Source organism: Chrysochloris asiatica, unplaced genomic scaffold, assembly GCF_000296735.1.
Source record: "Chrysochloris asiatica unplaced genomic scaffold, ChrAsi1.0 scaffold00039, whole genome shotgun sequence".
In the NCBI taxonomy this organism is placed as follows: Eukaryota; Metazoa; Chordata; class Mammalia; order Afrosoricida; family Chrysochloridae; genus Chrysochloris; species Chrysochloris asiatica.
Genome location: NW_006408557.1, coordinates 585105 through 604752, shown reverse-complemented (window position 1 = coordinate 604752; position 19648 = coordinate 585105). Strand labels below are relative to the sequence as shown.

Genomic DNA, 19648 nt, shown 5'->3' with positions numbered 1-19648 from the left:
GATCCACACAGTTGAATGTTTTTGACTCATGAAGAAAGCACAAGTGAATATCCTTCTGTAGTCTCATGGAGCATATCATATCTTCTCACAAAATTGGAAAATACAAATTTAAACAGTCTTAGAGTTTTGAAAATGAGATATGCTATTTGTGTTAATAGCAAAACTAGCTAATTACAATTTCAAAGGTGTTTTCTCATGTATAGTGTAAGATTCACAGGGTAGGCCACAAAATAAAACAACACAAAAGCACACAGGATATCTATTAGAACTCAACTAGGTATTAAGTCCATGAGAGCAGGAAAAAACCCCCATAAAAATCTCCCACTCACCTCCTCCCCCATCATAATTTGCAACAGAGCTACTTCAAAGGGAAAATTTGAGACGTGCTAAAAGTCTGTCACTGGCCCTCCACTTCTCTGTGTACTCTTCCTCTGCATCTTAATGTCCTTTCATTTTCATCGTAATAATGGCAGCTACCATCTATTGAGCACTTAGTATGAATCAGTCAGTGAGCTATTAAACTCTGAAAGATTACGTCATTTGTCTATAGTCATGTGCCAAAGACAAAATGGAGCTCAAGTATGTTTGATTCTGAAGCCCACATCAAACATTAGACTATATTAGTTCGAACGTTCACTAGAGTCCACTCAGGTATGAAATTCTGTCCCTCTCCTCCTACTGTAACCCAAAGGACTTCATGCTAAAAACCACCTGCCTCCTTTATGTCCAAACAGGACCAACCCCAAACCAAACTCACTACTGTTCAGAGGATTCGGACTCATACTGACTCTAAGGGACAGAGTGAAAATGTGCCAAGATTGTAAGCTTTATGGAGGAGTCATGGTGTGGTGCTGTAGGATAAGCACTAGACTGTTAACCACAAGACTGATGGTTCAAACCCACCAGTTGCTCCTTGAAAACCCTACACAGAAACCCTAGCTATGTGTTGGAACCAAGTTGAAAACACTTAACAACAACAGTCTTTAAAGAAGCAGATTGAGCCCTCTTTCTCCTATGGAGGAGCTGGTGGGTTATAACTGCCAACCTTTGGGTTAGCAGCTGAACGCTTAATCAGTGCACTACTAGGGCTCTTCCAACCAGGATGGTCATCCATTTATAGTAGCTAAGGAAGCTCTGGTAGTGTAGCAGTTATGAATCAGGCTGCGAGCCGCAAGTCAGCAGTTCGAAACAACCAGCCGTTCCACAGGAGAAAGATGAGGCTTTCTGCTCCTGCAAAGATTTACAGCCTCGGAAACCCTGTGCAGGGTCACTATGAGTCAGAATCGACTCCATGGCACACAACCACCACCACCAAGGAAGCTCTGGTAGCGTACTGGTTATGTGTGTGTGTGTGGGGGGGCTGCTAACCTCAAGGTCAGCAGTTCGAAACTACCAGCCACTGCACAGGAGCAATGATGAGGCTTTCTGCTCCCATAAAGATTCACCACCTCGGAAACCCAATGCAGGGTCGCTATGAGTCAGAATTGACTCCGAAGCATGTAACCACCATCAGCATCAATCTTCCTTAGGTACAAAGGAGGAGAGCAATCTGAAGTAATCGGTGGTAATTCTTCAAGTTTCCAGAGGTGGCTGCATTTTGAAAAGGGGCAAATTTGAGAGGGGTTTCAAAAAAGTCCATGGACAAATTGAATTAAAATAATGCTGTTTTTCCACAGACCTTTTCAAGAAATTACTGTAAGTTAACCTCCAAGTGGCAGAATTTCAGTCAACTAATAAGAGCAGGCAACGACAAAGATGGAGGCGGGAAAAGAGTTTAATTTTGGACAGGGTTGGAGCATGCAGGAAGATGGGAGGGCTCTCTTAGGCGTTTTCCTCAAGGTCAGTACCTTTAGTATAAATCACATTTTCACAATTGGCATTCAGTAAATTCCTGCTGCCTTGATGAAACCAAAGCCCAATGTTGGTAATGTGATGTTGTGTAATGAATGGCAGGATGGGAAATGGAAACCTCCAAACTTCTTTCAGGCCAGTATATTTTCTATTAGTTATCTAAGACCAAAATTACCCATTTATCTTTCTTTTCACTTTAAGGCCTGCCTAAATGGAGACAAAACTGATTAAATATGGATATAAACCCACAGGAATGTGGCAAAGCAAAAATTTCCTTTGCAAATATATGCTTCTCCAATTATTTCATAAAATAATTTAATCCATGTGTTTGTTTTGCAGTAACAAAAAAGAATCCATCCTTTACTGAGGGATTATCTGTTATCCCCACCTCCCTTCTCTCTATAAAATCCAGCAGCTGCATCTCAGTTTAACTTTGTTGTACCTAACATTTCTAAGAAGCTGGCTTTTCAATAGACATTAGAATTTTAGAACTCCTGGATTTAGTGAGTCTGTCCTTTGAGACCAGCAAAAGTGCAATCATAGAACAATAGGGGTCAATACATCCCTTAACAAGTATTCACCTTCTACACTGCTATCACCCATTCTTGAGGAAGAACTCAGAAGGTCAAACTGTTGTCAAAAAAGCATGTAAACAGATAAACTAAATGAAGTTAATGAGAAGACCATAATCAAATACTCCTGGGAAAGACAATTAGCTGGCCTCCATCAGAAACAGGACAAAGGGGAAAGCTTTGAACTTCTCAGAATTATGCAGTAGAAATACTAGTTTAAGGAAATTGCCCTCCAGGTAAATATTAAAGAAAAGTATTTTCTCTGGTTCTTCCCCCAAATATTTAAGAATTAAATGCACTTCCTTAGTGGAAAATTTAAGGATCCAAAGACACCACTGACCAAATAGCAGAAACCACAGTCTATGAAAAGAAAAACTGAAAATCAAAACCTACAATTCTGTTAATGAATCACAGCAATTTACAATCTTCTGATCTTGAAATTGTCCAAAGTTTATTAATGTACCTAAATTTAAACAAAACCATTCTAATTCAAGCAAAAACACGGATTCTTTTCTTATTAGGATGTTTAAATCCGAACCCATGCTCTGAACAGCAGCAAAATATGAGAAAGGAAAGTTATTCTATTTAATTTCTTTCTACAACTTCTCTTTTGAGAGGCTCTTTATATATGGACTCCATGGTGTCCACTGTGCTGAAAGGTGGGTAAATAGTGGAAGAGTACGAAACATAACATCTCACAGCTTTCTACCTCCCCTTCCTCTAAATAAATCGTTTATTTGAAACCGTTTTATATTCACTTATCAAATTAAGTATGCAAAGTGGGATTACCAGCTTTTCATCTTCCACATTTGCAGCATTATTGTAACCAGTCACTAATGATAATAATCTGGTTTTAATTAACTTCTTTTGAATGCAGTTGGCTTAAAAATAAAAGGAACTTGGGTTTTTGTTGTTTTTTTTTTTCTATTCGAATCTTATAAATATCTTTCGAACCTGCTTGTATTTTTTTTTTTTTTTAATAAGCATGCTATCATTACTTTGTTGTAGTAAACTTTAGAAAATGTCGAAATTCCAAAGGGCTGTTTTACAAACCAAAGGGCATCTTAGTTTTGGCAGACTGAGCGCCTCATTTCGACTTCTCTCTCTCCCTCTAGCGTTTGCAAAGCTCATCTGTTTGATTATCCAGTTACCTCACTGAACAAGAGCTTGCCTTAGTCCTGCCCATCTATGACATCACCCCCTTCTTCAACCACTGCGAGGTGAAGCTTTAACTTCAGAATTGGAGGTGGGCTGTGTGCAGTAAACTGGAATGCTCTCTCGCTCTCACTTCTCAGTGTAGGAGTCATCCGAAGCAGGACAAGCTCAGCCTGCAGCTGCTGTTGGCTTTGTGTGGACTGGATGCGGAGCTTGGGAGAGGGGGGAGGGCTTTTACTTCAGATCCCAGTCAGTGGAATTACAGCTATAGCGGCAGTATATATAGGATTGCTATTTCTCGTCTTCCTGGTAAGTGTTTTTCCATGTTTTACCTTTTGATTGTCCCAGAAACTTTGCTCGGTTACTTTTCTAGAATGATAGGACTTGCTAGCATGAGACATAAAAATAGGAACGTTTGCTCTGTCACCAATACAAGCAATATATATGTGCGTGCAAGCGAGCGAAATGAAAAATTTGATTATATATCCAAACACAAGAACTTTCTTAAAATATTTTATTTTAAAAAAAGAGAAAAAAAGCTATTTTCTGTCTTGCGTAGCTACCATTTGAAAAAGAACTTCATGTTTTAAAAGAAACACGTTGGAAAGTTTAATGTTAAAGGTTAGAACCTACCAGGCAGATTTTTCACAGATAGCAAAGTGAAAGGTGTGTGTGCTGTATGTGTGGTATGATCACCACTTGCTGTTTTTACAACTGTGAAAGAAAATCAATAATCCCTCAGCCCATGAGTACGCAGTATATGAAAAGCATACATCTTGCTCACAGCTAGCTGAGCTACTTACTCCCAGAGACTTGCGTGCCTCTGTAAAGGATTAACAGCTACACCTAGATTTTAAAGCTTGCACTGCTATCCTGCCTGAATTGCTTCAAACATTTCAGGCTTGCAAATCTCAACTAGTGAATTTAACCCAGGGGTGGGGGTGGGGGCTCTCTTCCAAACCATATTCCCTCTCCAGTAAAACGCCAAAATCCATTGCTTGGGCCAGTGTAGTATGTGACTAGCATAGTAATTGGCAAAGTCTACTCAGAAAAACTAACAAAGCTCAGCCTAGAAGCTATGCCTGATGTATGCAGTGATTTAGGGGTTGCAGGGGAGAATATAAATAAACGAGTAGAGCCCTCATCAAGTAGGATATGCAGAGTGTCCATTCACTTGCAATTTATTTGAGGGAAATTTTTGAATTGGAAAAAATGAGCTTTCAAAAAGTAGTTGAATGTATCATCTCAAAAATATTTCCCAGTGAATGGGGTCTGAGACAAAATGGTTGGCAAAAAAAGTGCAACAGGCCTGTATTTTCTCGAAATCTGTGGGGTTGGTTTTGAATTTGTTTTATTTGAATTGGAAAACAAAACAAAACTTGATACTGTCATTATGAAATCAGATTTTTCTTAATGATTTTAACAAGTAGCGATTTTTAAAATTTCTTAGTAAATCTGTTTTAAAACGCACATGTATGTTATTAGTAGGGAAAAAAATATGAATAAAGCCACTAGAAAAGTGCTTAAACTGTAGCAATGCCTTTGATTTGCCCCTAACTGCATAAAGATCATCCTGAACAACATAAAGAATGAATTTGTCTGTTTTCAGGGAGAATCTCTTATGTCTACCCCAAAGTGGCAGACTGATAAACATCTCTTTTGACATGAACAAAAAAATTTTTAAATCTTTTACAAGTATCACAATATTAACATGTCTACTACATAAAATATTAATAATAACCTACCAGGTTTTAATCTATAGGAGATTAATTTGAAGATATGCCAATTAGTTTGCAAAAAATACACACACACACACACACACAGATACATATATTTAGTAGCCTGAAAAAACAGGGTTAACAAAGTTGTAATTGCATTTATTTAACTAGTGAAATCACAGATAAATATACCAAAACACATTTAAGTCCAAGAATCAGCAAAGAAAATGGTGAATGAATAAACATAACGAACCCAAGAATATTGTGTTCCTGGATAACTACCTATCAGTTATTAACTGAGGTTTTCATTTCTCTCCCAGCCCCATTTTAAAAAAATCAATTATGGTTAGGATCAAAATACCCAATTATACATTTCCTAAACATTAACAGTTGTGAAATACTTAATTGGGCAGCAAATAAAGATTTTACAAACAGAAAAAAAAAAAAAAAATTTGTCATAACTGAATGTGGCAGCAAAATCGAAGGTATGTTTCTTTTGCTTTCAAGTGTTAATTAAGGAGCCTCCAATTCTATCAAAACTTTTTCAGAGCTAAATGAAGCGGTGTGAAATAAATTTGGTTGAAATCTTGTGGCTGTCAGACTTTGTTAGCAAGCTATTAATTATCTTTACCCCAGTTTCTTCTCTAGACTATATTGCCCAATGAAATAGAAACTCCAATTATGCTTAGCATCTCCTGCCTAGGGACACAAGACTCTAATGAACACTCCATCTCTCCAGATGAAAAATACAATTATCAACTTTAAACATGCACGTGCACAGCAGAGAGATTTGTCTGTGCTTTTCTTGGCCACATATTCTAAAGCTTCCTCCTCTATCTGGTTTAATTTGAACAATTTAAAACTCTACAAAGATCAATAGCAAAATCCAGGTCTTAATGGTTGAAAATAAAAGTTTCATCTTTCTTGCTGTCTGTTCCTTTATGCCAATGTTAATGTGAATATTAAATATTCAAATATGTCAATCTGGTCATTTAAACAATACTTGGTTTAGAGTTACCATTTCAGTTGATCCTAATTCCATCCCCCTCCTTTTAAGTGGTGAGCAATATAACAAAGAATGTGTGGAATTATAAGATCCAGAGTTAACTTAGACATACTTATAAAATATCTTAAAATAGTATTCAAACCACTTTATTAAAGCATTATACATAATTTTAAGTCAATTACAGACAGCCATAAATGAAGTCAACAAGGGGAATCATTTAGGTGAATTTTTCAAAATCTGAAATTTTTTCCCTCCCTCTTCCCTCACTACCCTTCCTCCCCACCACTCAACCCTCCCCCGCTTCCACCTTTTGCCCCAGAGGCCTTCACTGTTCTTCTCAACGGGAGGCTTTGTTGTAATTAAACCAAAGAAAAACTGGCCAGCAGCAGCCAACATCTGATTTGCTGCTCCTGAAAACAGCTTTCTGGTAGACTGTACCACCCCCCAGTGGGCAAAAACTCTACAGTGAATTTCTCAGCAATATTAATCCTCAAAACTGAATTTTCTCTTTGGAACATAAAAAAAAAAAAAAATGTCTTTTGCCTATTCCTAAAATTCCACAATTTCAAAAATTTACTAAAAAGTTAATAACAAATCAGTTTTTAACAAAGAGATTGTTTGTAAATGTCTGCAGTAAGAAAAGAAAACCTTTTTCTTCTTGAGAACCAAAATAGGTTTGTATACTTCAGAAATCATTTTTCAGTTTCAGAAGTTTACTTAAACATCACACTAAAAATAAACAGTTTTGAAAGCCATTTAGTATTGTATGTTTTATAGAGCAGTTTTCAAGATTGTAATTTGTCCACTGACTACTGACAAAAACTCAGACCAAACAGATTCTAAGGAGGAACAAATGAAATATAATTTAAGCAATAGCTAAATTTCATTGGTTTTGCATATGTATCATCACTTTCCTAGGAATACATTAAAATTTCTCTCCAGGTATTAGTGGGCTTATATAAGATGAGAAAGAAATTGTTCTCACTTGATGAGACAATGACAGCTTTTGTTCGTTAGTATTTCATGTTACCTGTGCACAAGTTACCTTGGCAACTTAGAAAAGAAAGCCTGAAGACCACATTTCGTTAAACATCATTTTTGAAATGTGCCACTGAAGTATGGATTGATCAGTTTTTGTGTTGTTCATTTTTTCAACTGGTTTAAATCAATAATACCCTACTGTGACATGAAAGAGCAATGTGTTTCATGATTGTAAGATGTTCTCACCAACTAGCACATTTCTTGGCAAACAGTAGACATGAACTATTACATGGAAACTTAATATCAGAAATTTAAATGACATCAACTAAATTGAATTAAAATATTAAAAAAAAAAAAAAGGGATTTCAGGCTTACATTGGGAAAATGTGATTTAACAAAAGTAAGCATGATGTTACACGACAGCACAAACTTAAAGTCCCCCCCGTCCCCCAAAACCTGCTCTCTAGTCATCAACTCCACCATCTCTTAAATTAATATCTTGTTCATTTTTACAAGTCTGGCTTTAATGAGATGAAAGAAAACAACATTCACTATAATGAAAGATAACATCCCAGTTTGCCTTTTTGTTCTAAGGATGCTTGATTTAACTTTACAAGCCAAAATAAATGAAGCCGAATTGTATTCATTTATCATAAACCTATTGGGGGGGAAAAAAAAAAAAAACTGGTAACATAAACAGAGAAAGTAAAAGTCCTTTGCCTTGGAACTTTTATTCTCTTTTCCATAAATGAAACAAAACCTTCTACTGGCTAGAAAATCCTGCATAAAACCAAGTCTGAGCAACCACACTTGCTTCTCTGCCTCTCAGCAAACCCTTCAGACTTCATGACTCTCAAGAGGAGAGCTAGAGGTCCTTCTGCTTGCCTGGCATTTAACAAAAGAATTGGAACTTTCCTGAAATCTGATGATCGTGGAAAATTTAACTACCAGACAGGCTGCTTAGAAAGCATTTTGCTGTCATTATCAACTCGCCTGATATACTCCAGTTTTTTAGTTTAACCATATATGAAGTTTGTTTCAAATGCCATTTTTTTTTTTTTTTTTGCAATGATTTAGCGTTCACAGGTTGATCATTTTGTTGAGTTTTCTGGCAGCAATTTATGCCTTAATAAATAAATTACTTTCCCAATAATCTAAAACTATGTTTGCATGAGTTCAAATTTACCTAGAAATATTTACAAACTTGGAAAATTTGATTAAGCATCTGTTTTTTTATCCAAATATTTTATTTAAATAATTAATTAACATGCATTAAAAGTTCTACATTCCATTCTGCTTTTAGATTTAACATTTTAAATAGTTACTAGCATTAAGAAACCATGTGAGGCAAATCATTAAAAATATACTAAAAATATCAAAATCCAAATTCAAGAACAAAAAAATTAGTGATGCTCAAACAAGCCAAATAAAAATTAATTTAAATCACACAATAGCAATGAAAGGATTTAGAAAATTGGAATTTAACTTTATCTTAATCTAAGTGATAGTGTTAAAACATGACAAATACCAGCTCATCTCAACCATTCTTACTTCCAAATTATTGTAGTAACAGATAATCATATAAATATATAGATGGCCTCAGTTTTTTGATTTTTACTTAAATACCACTTTGCCATTCAGACACAGTTTCTCAAGTTAAATTGGTTTTCCTAAAATATGTCAAAATGACAGCATACTATATTTTATACATTTTCTTAAACTATGGAAATAAATTGGAGACTTATCAAAGACTTGATGATTGCATTATAAATGTATCCAAAAATATTTTTAGAAAAGGATTAATAGAATGGTCCCTATAAAATTTTCAATTCAACTGAAAGGTGATTATGTTTTTCTTCCTTTTGCTACAGCTTTAAATACTATATACTTAAGTAATAATTCTAATAAAAAACGCTTAACTATCCATTAAATAATCAGGACTCCATTTATGCTTCCCCCATAGACAATATTTTTTCTTAAAGAAGATAGATTCTTTCTTGTTCAGAAGTAATGGCTTCTTTCAAGCCCATGCAGATATAAAGGCTCTGAATCTGACGTTGTGGAAACCTGGGCACAGTGTCTATACCAGTGGGGGTCATTTTTCTTTACATCAATCACAAGCAAATGTCTCTATATTCGTGATTGTAGAGAGCCGGCTTAGAGAGGGGGAATTCTAAGAAGGGGGGCAGGACCGCTTATTTTCCATGGACAGATCAATATAACTTCCAATATGCCAAACAAAAAATTTTTGCACTATTGTTTCAACTATAAAAGGGAAGAAGAAGAATATATAAAACAAATGAAGCATACATACATTGAACTGTTCTGAGCTTAAGAAAGTGGGTAGGGCCTATGAGGGGTGCTATATAGTCATTCCTGAAACAGTAACCTCTACAAAGAAAACTATTTTTATATTTCTGGCCTTTTATTTTCATGTAATTTTGGGAGAAGAGATTTACATTTCCCAAGAACTTAATTAGTTTTAAGGCATCCTGTTAATCCCACAATATCGCCACTGTTGTATTAATAGCAAATGTGAGTTTGCATATCAAACAGCAGAGGAGGTAGTTTCACAAATGTAAAACTGGAAGAATAAAATTATTATCTTTTCACACCAATGTAGACATTTTTTCCTTTATTTGAGTTAAAAATGTAAAAATCAATACATATTCATAGAGCCAAATTTAGTAAAATATTTATAGTTCAAATACAAGCTAAGAGACAGCTCTATTTTCTCTCTGGTTATGATTTTGATAATCACCTTGCCCACATTTAGTTAGATCTGACTCAGGGAATAATCAACAAATTTAAATCCCAATTCAGCAAATTCATCATCTTAGTTTTAGAGTATGTCCTACCTTATGGGAATTCCTGGAATCTGAGATATGCTTTACTATTAGTAGCATTTTAAGCAGGTTCTCAGTTGTTAATTCCATAATGGTTTTAAGTTAGTGTCTAAGGCAATTTTTAAAAAGTAATTATTTTCTATGCTTAACCATATTGTTTTATATATATATACATATTAATTTTCAACCTTAGAAAATATTTATTGCAGGTGCATTAAAAAGTTTTTTTGTAAATATAATTTCAAACAGTTTGGTTTTCCAGTTTCACACACTGAAAAGGCAGTTTTCAAGAAATATACTATTGAAATTCAACAAAAATGAAGAAAGTACTACAGGCATAACATTAAAACTTCATGTTAAACAATATATTATTTAAACCTTCCTCTGTGGGTACTTTGCACTATTCATTAGAGACTACTTTATCCATCTGTTAACTGTTATTTTTGTTTTAAGTTGCCAAAATAATAAGTATCTCTTTTTTAAAAGTTTCATCAATGTAGTTAGCATAAGTCCAAGGCAGCATTGATATCTAGTAGGAATCTAGAAGAAACTGAATTTTCAAAGGACCCCAAAACACAAATTTTGGCCTTGTATAACATATACTTTCAGTAGAATGTTTGAATTCTGGAACAGATGCTATCCATGTTGGATGCAAAGTAATTACTAGGGGAGAAGCAAATTGTAACTACTTTAGTCCTTAATTTCAGAATCAAATATTTCCTGATACCCAAATGTTCCCTGTGACAGAAAGCACCTGAGTGGGTGACCCTAAATAACAGATGCTGATCCTGTCTACCTCTCCCAACCCACGGAACAGTCTTCATGTGTATGACATGATGGCCAAAACAATCATCATGAAAATAACTGAGCTCTTTAGTCAAGTCATTAATTCTTCTTTCAGAAATGAAAAATATTCTATTAGAAATTGGAGTGTTCCTGTTTGAACGTAGAGAGAAATGCCTTATAAAGTTTTGATGTTTCCTAATAATTATTACAGGCAGGACTCCTGGTGTAGCACTGTAGGATCAACACTGGACTTTGAGCCACAAGGTCAACAGTTCAAACCCACTAGCTGCTCATCAGAAACCCTATACAGGGTCGCTATGAGTCAGAATCGACTCGACAGCACCTAACAACAACATTCCAAATACAGATAACTTAAATTCACTTGGCTAAAAGAAAATGCAAACAGTAGTCTCCTGAAAAACTAATGATCACTTGAATGTCTATGTTACCTTTTGTCCAGTTAGTTCCCAGGAAAACCTCTAAGGAGGAAGGTGATGGTATCCATCTTTTGCAATTGGGAGAAATGAGGCTATCTGTCAGAATCAGACAGGGCACTGAGAAAATCGAGAGAAATGCTTCTGAAGCTAACTCTTTTCAACCCTTTAAATTGCTGTATGCATGACTTTGTAAAACTACATTCATAAATGTCTAACAGCTACCATGGCAGCATTTCAATAAAAAATATTGCCATGTATTTCCTTACTTATTTGACATGCACATGTTCCCTTTTCTTTTTAAGCATTTTATCATTTTATATCTAGAATTTACAGTAAAGTTTTAAGGATGATCTGAATTTGAAAGCTGTTGAAGAGCTGCCTCTTGAATGAAGTTTTGCTTTTTTGTTTAATTCTAAGTGACCCTGACAATAAATAAAACAAATGATCTGTTTGGTGACAATCCCAACTCTGACTCCTACTGCATTTATATAGTAAAATGGGAAACATAAAAACAAAGGTCAACCTATCCTTTTCCACCAACAACTCTGATGAAACATGTGCCAGTTATAAAAAGAATTGAAATTAAATTGCTGGGAAATTTCTATAGTATATTCAAGTTCATTATTAATAGTTTACTAAAACCTTTTACTTTCACAGGAGATTCTCAAACTCTGTCCATATAAAAGAAGAGAACTATTAAGGAAATCTAGTATGCTTTTTTTCATGAAGAATATCTGAACTGAATTGTCTTTACCTGTTAAAAAGAATACCTGTTCTTGCATAACGTGACTGCACTAAGAATTCTAAGAAAGCAGCAAGAAGCAAAAGCTGGAAATAGCTATTTCACAACAGGTAATCATACCTCAGAATGTAGCTTCTACAAAGTTTTTACCTGGATAATCCTGGATGGGAATAAAGGTAGGCAGGGGTAACGTATTACTATACAGATCTTAGCATCATGAATGACTTTCTTCATGAGGATCTGAAGTTACTATCTCTGACCATATCGCACAGAAGATCCAATAAGAATTTCAAAGAGGGCAATTTCCACTAAGGGAATTAAGCTACATCCAAAAACTCTATCAGAAAGGAGAAAAAAAAAAAAAAAAAAAATTAGGAAGCCATGTGTCCTACATAGTAACGGGAAGCTGAATTGTTTCTGGCCCCCACTTTAATGAGCTTGCCCACCATGCTGAACTGCAGCTGGAATGTTCATTGTCAACAGTGAGCCTGATCTGGAGGTGTGTGCGGCATAAGATTACTGAAACACAGTGAAGAACATTTCTTCCAAGGAATAAACAAGAGTGTATAAGTCCCAGCCCCTCACCAGGAAAATAATATATTCGCACTGGATTTTCACCCACGCAAAATTTACTACATCGTTCGAAAAGGTAGGAAATATATTAAAGTATTTTATTTCCATGGCTGAAACTATAAAGATTAATTAATACCTAAAAGCACAAAAAAGATATTACACAGTGTTGTTGTTGTTTTTAAGTGCCATCGAGTGGGCTCGGTCTGATAGTGACCCTGTATAGGGTTTCCATGTGTCCTACAGTTCAAACAGCTATGCTGTCTGGCACACTAACCCACAGCACCACACCAGGACTCCATATTACACAACAGAACATTATAAATCTATCATTCTCAAGCCATGGAGAAAACTGAATCACATTCTAGCTTAGAACCTGTAATTGTGAAAATATGGTATGAGCTAAAATATGAAAAATTTATGGATAAAGCTTTTAAGCCATGCAGTATGAGTATATATATGTGTGTGTGTGTTGTTGTTGTTGTTGTTAAGTGCCATCAAGTTCATTCTGACTCATAGCAACCCTGTAAGCATTTCCAAGGAGCAGCTGGTTATTTGAACCACTGACCCTGTGGTTAGCATCCCAGTGCTTATCCTACAGCACCACACCAGGATTCCAAGTCCATATATATGGTGGTGATGGTGATACCAACTCATAGTGACCCTGCATAGGGTTTCCGAGGCTGTACATCTTTATGGGAGCAGAGAGCTTCATCTTTCTCCTGTGGAACGGCCATTAGTTTTGAACTGCTGACCTTGAAGTTAGCAGCCCAGCTCGTAACCACTATGCTACCAGAGTTCCATATATATACCATGTGTGTATGTGTGTAAACAGAAAAAGAAGGACTATTTCAGCATCAACTGCAAGTTTTCACTTAGATTATATTAGCTACAGTAGATAAAAAATAGATTCCTTCTAATGTTCTCTATAGAAATACATTTTTGAAGTTGTTTAATATTAATAATCAAAAGAAATAAAACTAATAACTCATGCAGATGACTGACTTTACTGGGATTCAGAATCTCAAGCAGTATTGTCACTATTCTTGAATAACGAGTAAGAAAATTGATTATTATTACATATTTCTTTATCTGTATTGTCTATTACATATTTCTTTAGCTGTGTTGTCTTTTACCTAACAAAAGGTAAACATAAAAATGTAGTTTCTAAGAACAGTATAATTATTATCTTTAAATGTAACAAATCATATTCCTATGAGTGCAAATTCATGTTGAGTATTAAGAAAATAAAAAGAAGTTTGATTAGTTTGGCCAGTAACTGGCTACAAAACTGATGTAACATATAATGAAAATGCTTTGGAAATCTCAACAAAACTTTATATTAAACATTTCACAATCCAATGAGTTCTGGACATGATACTTAATTTATATAGTAGAAACATTTGCAGTAATGAGATTATAGGATTATGTTCATTGTTAGTCAGCAGTACACCCTATGCAGCCAAAAATTGTTTAAAATCTAAAATATTTAAAAGTGATTATTGATGTTTTTAGTTCCCATGGCTGTTTGAAACACTGCTTCCAGTCTGCTAGCCTAATTGTTTTCTGTCTGTTTTTCATTTGTCCCATTTTAGAGGTCTGAAGTAACAGAAGCTACCTTATATAAAGAACTCAACACTGCTGACCATGATCAGTCCAGCCTGGAGCATTTTCCTCATGGGGACTAAAATTGGGCTGTTCCTTCAGATGGCACCTCTGTCAGTCATGGCTAAATCATGTCCGTCTGTGTGTCGCTGTGATGCAGGTTTCATATACTGCAATGATCGCTTTCTGACATCCATCCCAACTGGAATACCAGAGGATGCTACAACTCTCTACCTTCAGAACAACCAAATAAATAATGCTGGGATTCCCTCAGATTTGAAAAACTTGCAGAAAGTAGAAAGAATATACCTATACCACAACAGTTTAGATGAATTTCCTACCAATCTTCCAAAGTACGTAAAAGAATTACATTTGCAAGAAAATAACATAAGGACTATCACTTATGATTCACTTTCAAAAATTCCATACCTGGAAGAATTGCATTTAGATGATAACTCTGTCTCTGCAGTTAGTATTGAAGAGGGGGCATTCCGAAACAGCAACTATCTTCGGCTACTTTTCCTGTCCCGGAACCACCTCAGCACAATCCCCTGGGGTTTACCCAGGACTATAGAAGAGCTACGCTTGGATGATAATCGTATATCCACTATCTCATCCCCATCTCTTCAAGGTCTTACTAGCCTAAAACGCTTGGTTTTAGATGGAAACTTGTTAAACAACCATGGATTAGGTGACAGAGTTTTCTTCAACCTTGTCAACTTAACAGAATTGTCACTAGTGCGAAATTCCCTGACTGCTGCACCAGTAAACCTTCCAGGCACAAACCTGAGGAAGCTTTATCTTCAAGATAATCACATCAATCGGGTGCCCCCGAAGGCGTTTTCTTATCTAAGACAGCTGTATCGACTTGATATGTCCAATAATAACCTAAGTAATTTACCTCAGGGCATCTTTGATGATTTGGACAATATAACCCAACTGATTCTTCGCAACAATCCCTGGTATTGTGGGTGCAAAATGAAATGGGTACGTGACTGGTTACAATCACTACCTGTGAAGGTCAACGTGCGTGGGCTCATGTGCCAAGCCCCAGAAAAAGTCCGGGGGATGGCTATCAAGGACCTTAATGCGGAACTCTTTGATTGCAAGGACAGTGGGGCTGTAAGCACCATTCAAATAATCACGGTAATACCCAACACAGGTTATCCTGCTCAAGGACAGTGGCCGGCACCAGTGACCAAACAGCCAGATGTTAAGAACCCCAAGCTCACTAAGGATCAGCGAACCACAGGGAGTCCAGCAAGAAAAACAATTACAATTACTGTGAAATCTGTCACCTCTGAGACAGTTCATATCTCTTGGAAACTTGTCCTACCCATGACTGCTTTAAGACTCAGTTGGCTCAAACTGGGTCACAGTCCAGCATTTGGATCTATAACAGAGACAATAGTAACAGGGGATCGCAGTGAATACTTGATCACAGCCCTGGAGCCTGATTCACCCTATCGAGTATGCATGGTTCCCATGGAAACCAGTAATCTCTATCTATTTGATGAAACTCCTGTTTGTATTGAGACCGAAACTGCTCCCCTTCGAATGTATAACCCTACGACCACCCTCAATCGAGAACAAGAGAAAGAACCTTACAAAAACCCCAATTTACCTTTGGCTGCCATCATTGGTGGGGCAGTGGCTCTGGTGACCATTGCCTTACTTGCTTTAGTGTGCTGGTATGTTCATAGGAATGGATCACTTTTCTCAAGGAACTGTGCATACAGTAAAGGGAGAAGGAGAAAAGATGACTATGCGGAAGCCGGCACTAAGAAAGACAACTCTATCCTGGAAATCAGGGAGACTTCATTTCAGATGCTACCAATAAGCAATGAACCAATCTCAAAGGAGGAGTTTGTAATACACACCATATTTCCTCCTAATGGAATGAACCTCTACAAAAACAATCACAGTGAAAGCAGTAGTAACCGAAGCTACAGAGACAGTGGTATTCCAGATTCAGACCACTCACACTCATGATGCTGAAGACTCACAGCAGACTGTGTTTTAGTTTTTATAAACCTGAGGGAGGTGATGGTAAGATCCCTGCAAACACTGCAAAACACTGGTAAAAGAGACTGAAAAAAAGCAATGTACTGTACATTTGCCATCTAATTTATATTTAAGAACTTTTTATTAAAAGTTTCAAATTTCAGGTTACTGCTGCGATTGTAGTAGTGGAGAGGCCTGAAAACAATTCTATATTTTAGTATTTTTTAGTAATTTGTACTGTATTTTCCTTGCAAATATTGAAGTTACAAACTATTTACTTTTGTGTTCTACTGAGTAAGATGACTTGTTGACTGTGAAAGTGAATTTTCTTGCTGTGTTGAACAATCAGGACTGCATTCACTGAGATCCTTGTAGTATAAGCACAGGCCATTTTTCACTTTGGTATTAATGAAATGTAAAAACACAAAACAATAAAACAGCTGAATGAGAAAAATTGAATTTCAAAGTTATGAAATAATGATAAAATTGTATTATCCCAATGGTATTCAAGAAATCAAACTCTGTGAAGTAATGGGCAATCGCTAACTTGCGGCCTATCTCTTTTTGCTCTAGGCAAATTAAATATCTTTAAAAAGTAAGCATAGCTTCTGAGCTGACTATATACCAGCTGGCATAAAAGAATGTGAAGTCTGTTAGGACCCTTGTTAACAAAGCTCTGAGAATAACGGACTTCACAAAAACAATAATTTAAGTGTGCTTCCAAGTTCAACAGAAAAAATGTATACTTAGGAAAACTAAACACCTTGACTTGCATAGTGTAATGAACACAAATACCAGAAATGCATTTGGGTTTTACTGTTACCGTCTGAGTTTTAAAAAATGCGTCCTAAATACATCATCACTAGTGTATACAATGATTTTTTTCATAGAGGATATCAAAAAGGAGAGTTATACATATTAAAAAGGTTGTGTAACCATGAACAATTTTCTTGAACATCCAGAGAAACTTGTACTTGAAATAGGTGAGAATTAAAAAAAAAAAAAAAAATACTAGCAATCAAATGTAGATCTGGTATATGTGAAATGTTTCCACATTGTACATAAATTTTCTATTTATTTTCACATGATCAAGAATACAGCCCATTACTGTCACAGGTTCCCAAATAATACATAATGAACTTGAAATGTAACATTTCTTTCAGGCTTCCAACTGAATTGTGAGCTATTAATTGTTTAAAAACCACATCACTTTTCTGTTGCCATAATATATATATATATTTTTTTCCAACAAAAAACCAAAGTGCATTGTACGCCCTTTGGCCAGTCTTGTATGTGCCTTGATCCAATGCTACATGTATTCAGCTTTTAAAACTCGATAAATTTTTCATACTTCCTTAACTATGAAAAATTATGGTCTTATTGCTGAATAAAACTTCAAAAAAAAAAAAAAAAGTACAGAAAAATTGTGCTTGCTTTTTCGGGATTATGTTACTATCACTAAAGTAGCAAACTTCCCAGCACATTAGTCCTAAACACCCCATGTATTTTTCTAGGCATAAAAATAAAAGTTGGATACAAATAAAAAATAGCAATATTTTGAGGTTGACTATCATTTACTTCCAAGAGTTCTGTGTTTCATGCATAAATTAATTTTTCTAAAACGTTTCTCTGGAGTACTTAAATTTCAATTATTAAGTCTATAGAGAAAAAACTTAATAAGTGGCTTCATGATTCTTCCTTATATGTGTTGCCATGGTCCTGACTAAAATTTTGTAAGGTGATCTTTGAAAAGCTAACATTGAAAAAATATCTGTGGGGTACTTTGAGTTGTCCTCAGAGGATTTGGAATCTCAGATCTACTACTTACTAGAAATGTACGTAAAAACAAACCACCTAACAACCCCCTTAGTTTAGTGTATCTGTAACATTTGGGGATTAAATTAGTTTAGTATATCTGTAAAATGGGGGGATTAAAATGACCCACCTCACAAGATTGTTGTGAGGAATAAAAGAGATGATATGCATGAAAATTGTATTCTACGAAATATGTTAGCCATGTCTCCTCGGAGGTTTGTTCAATGACATTGCTATACAACTCTACCGAGAAAGTGATACCTACAACTGACTATAAAACTTCATTTATGGTTCATGTGCCATCTTCAAATTGTTTATCAACACTTTCTCTTTTTGACTTTCTTTTATGGAGCGCTGTTTCCTAAAAATAACATTAAGACAAATTGATTACTACTAAATTTAAGGGATGTTTTCTGAAGGAAGTTTGGACTTTGCTTTTAGAAATTTAGAACACTTCAGCTGTGTTTCTATCAGAGGTCAGAGAAAGAGTTGGATGATTTCATCAATTGCTTACCAAACTGTGACTTTATACAATGCGATACGCCAAGAAATTATATTGCTGGACTGTGAACCACAGGGTGGGTGGTTCAAACCCACCAGCTGCTCCTCGGACACCCTACATGGAGTTGCTATGAGTAGGAATCGACTCAAAGGCACTTAACAACAACATTTTCCAATTAGTAGACTTTTCTTGAGCACACACACACACAATTAGATTTGTTCATCCACATGCTTTTGATTATCCTTACATGGGATAAATCTACCACCAAAAACACAGAAGTAAAAGTTTATTCTTTATCTAGGCTTGCTATGAAATCCAAATGTTTTTGTGAGGAACTATACAAGGAGATTTCAAAAAAGTATTTTATTTTTTTACTTAAGTTTTCCATGAACTTTCTGAAAACCTTTCATATATGTATGTGTGTGCTTAATGTACATACATACATACATATATGAGAGAGAGAACCCTGGTGGCACTTCAGGATAAGCACAGGACTGCTAATCGCAAAGTGGTGGTTAAATCCTACCAGCTGTTCTGTGGGAGAAAGATGAGGCTGTATATACAGTTGACTCGTGAACAACAGAGGTTTGAACTGCACTGCTCCACTTCTACATGGATTTTTGTGTTTTACAACACCATGTAATGGTGATCGTTTACATGGCATCAACTCGTCTCTCCAGTATATTTCAGATCACAGTAAAAAGCAATCTCTCTCAGGTTACACATTTTGCATCATGGTTAGTACAATACCTTTAGCCTACAGTGCTGCTATTGATGCTGACAATGCTCCCAAGAAGCAAAAAAAAAGTCCCAACAGTATAAGAACAAGCTGAAATGCATTTTTGGTATATACTACAGACAGAAATCTGCAGCTGAAGTTGCCCACTATTTCAAAATTTAAGAATTTAAGAATCCATTGCTGCAGGTAGGCCAGCAGGCATGATTAATCTTTTGGAAATATCTTCTTATCTAATTTCCAAAACCAAATCCTTTGCCAGTAAGTCAATTCTAAGTAGCCTTGTAAAACTGTATGGAGCAGTTTTACTTTGTCAGAAAAT

At 35.7% G+C, this 19648-nt stretch overlaps 1 protein-coding gene across 2 annotated transcripts; it reads left to right on the top strand.

Moving 5' to 3' along the window:
• Positions 1-3624: 3624 nt before the first annotated feature.
• On the top strand, positions 3625-17821 carry FLRT3 (fibronectin leucine rich transmembrane protein 3). Of its 2 annotated transcripts, XM_006860621.1 has the most exons (3): positions 3625-3887; positions 12010-12204; positions 14260-17821. In XM_006860621.1, exon 3 carries the CDS (start codon positions 14312-14314, stop codon positions 16259-16261), a length of 1950 nt encoding a protein of 649 aa, XP_006860683.1. In that variant the 5' UTR covers positions 3625-3887; positions 12010-12204; positions 14260-14311; the 3' UTR covers positions 16262-17821. The 2 variants fall into 2 exon arrangements, with proteins under 2 accessions (XP_006860683.1, XP_006860682.1); XM_006860620.1 differs by lacking the exon at positions 12010-12204 and having other exon boundaries at positions 14260-16392.
• Positions 17822-19648: the final 1827 nt, after the last annotated feature.

Coding starts and splice junctions, on each gene's coding strand:
- FLRT3 (XM_006860621.1), top strand. CDS start 14,312: ATGATCAGTCCAGCCTGGAGCATTTTCCTCATGGGGACTAAAATTGGG.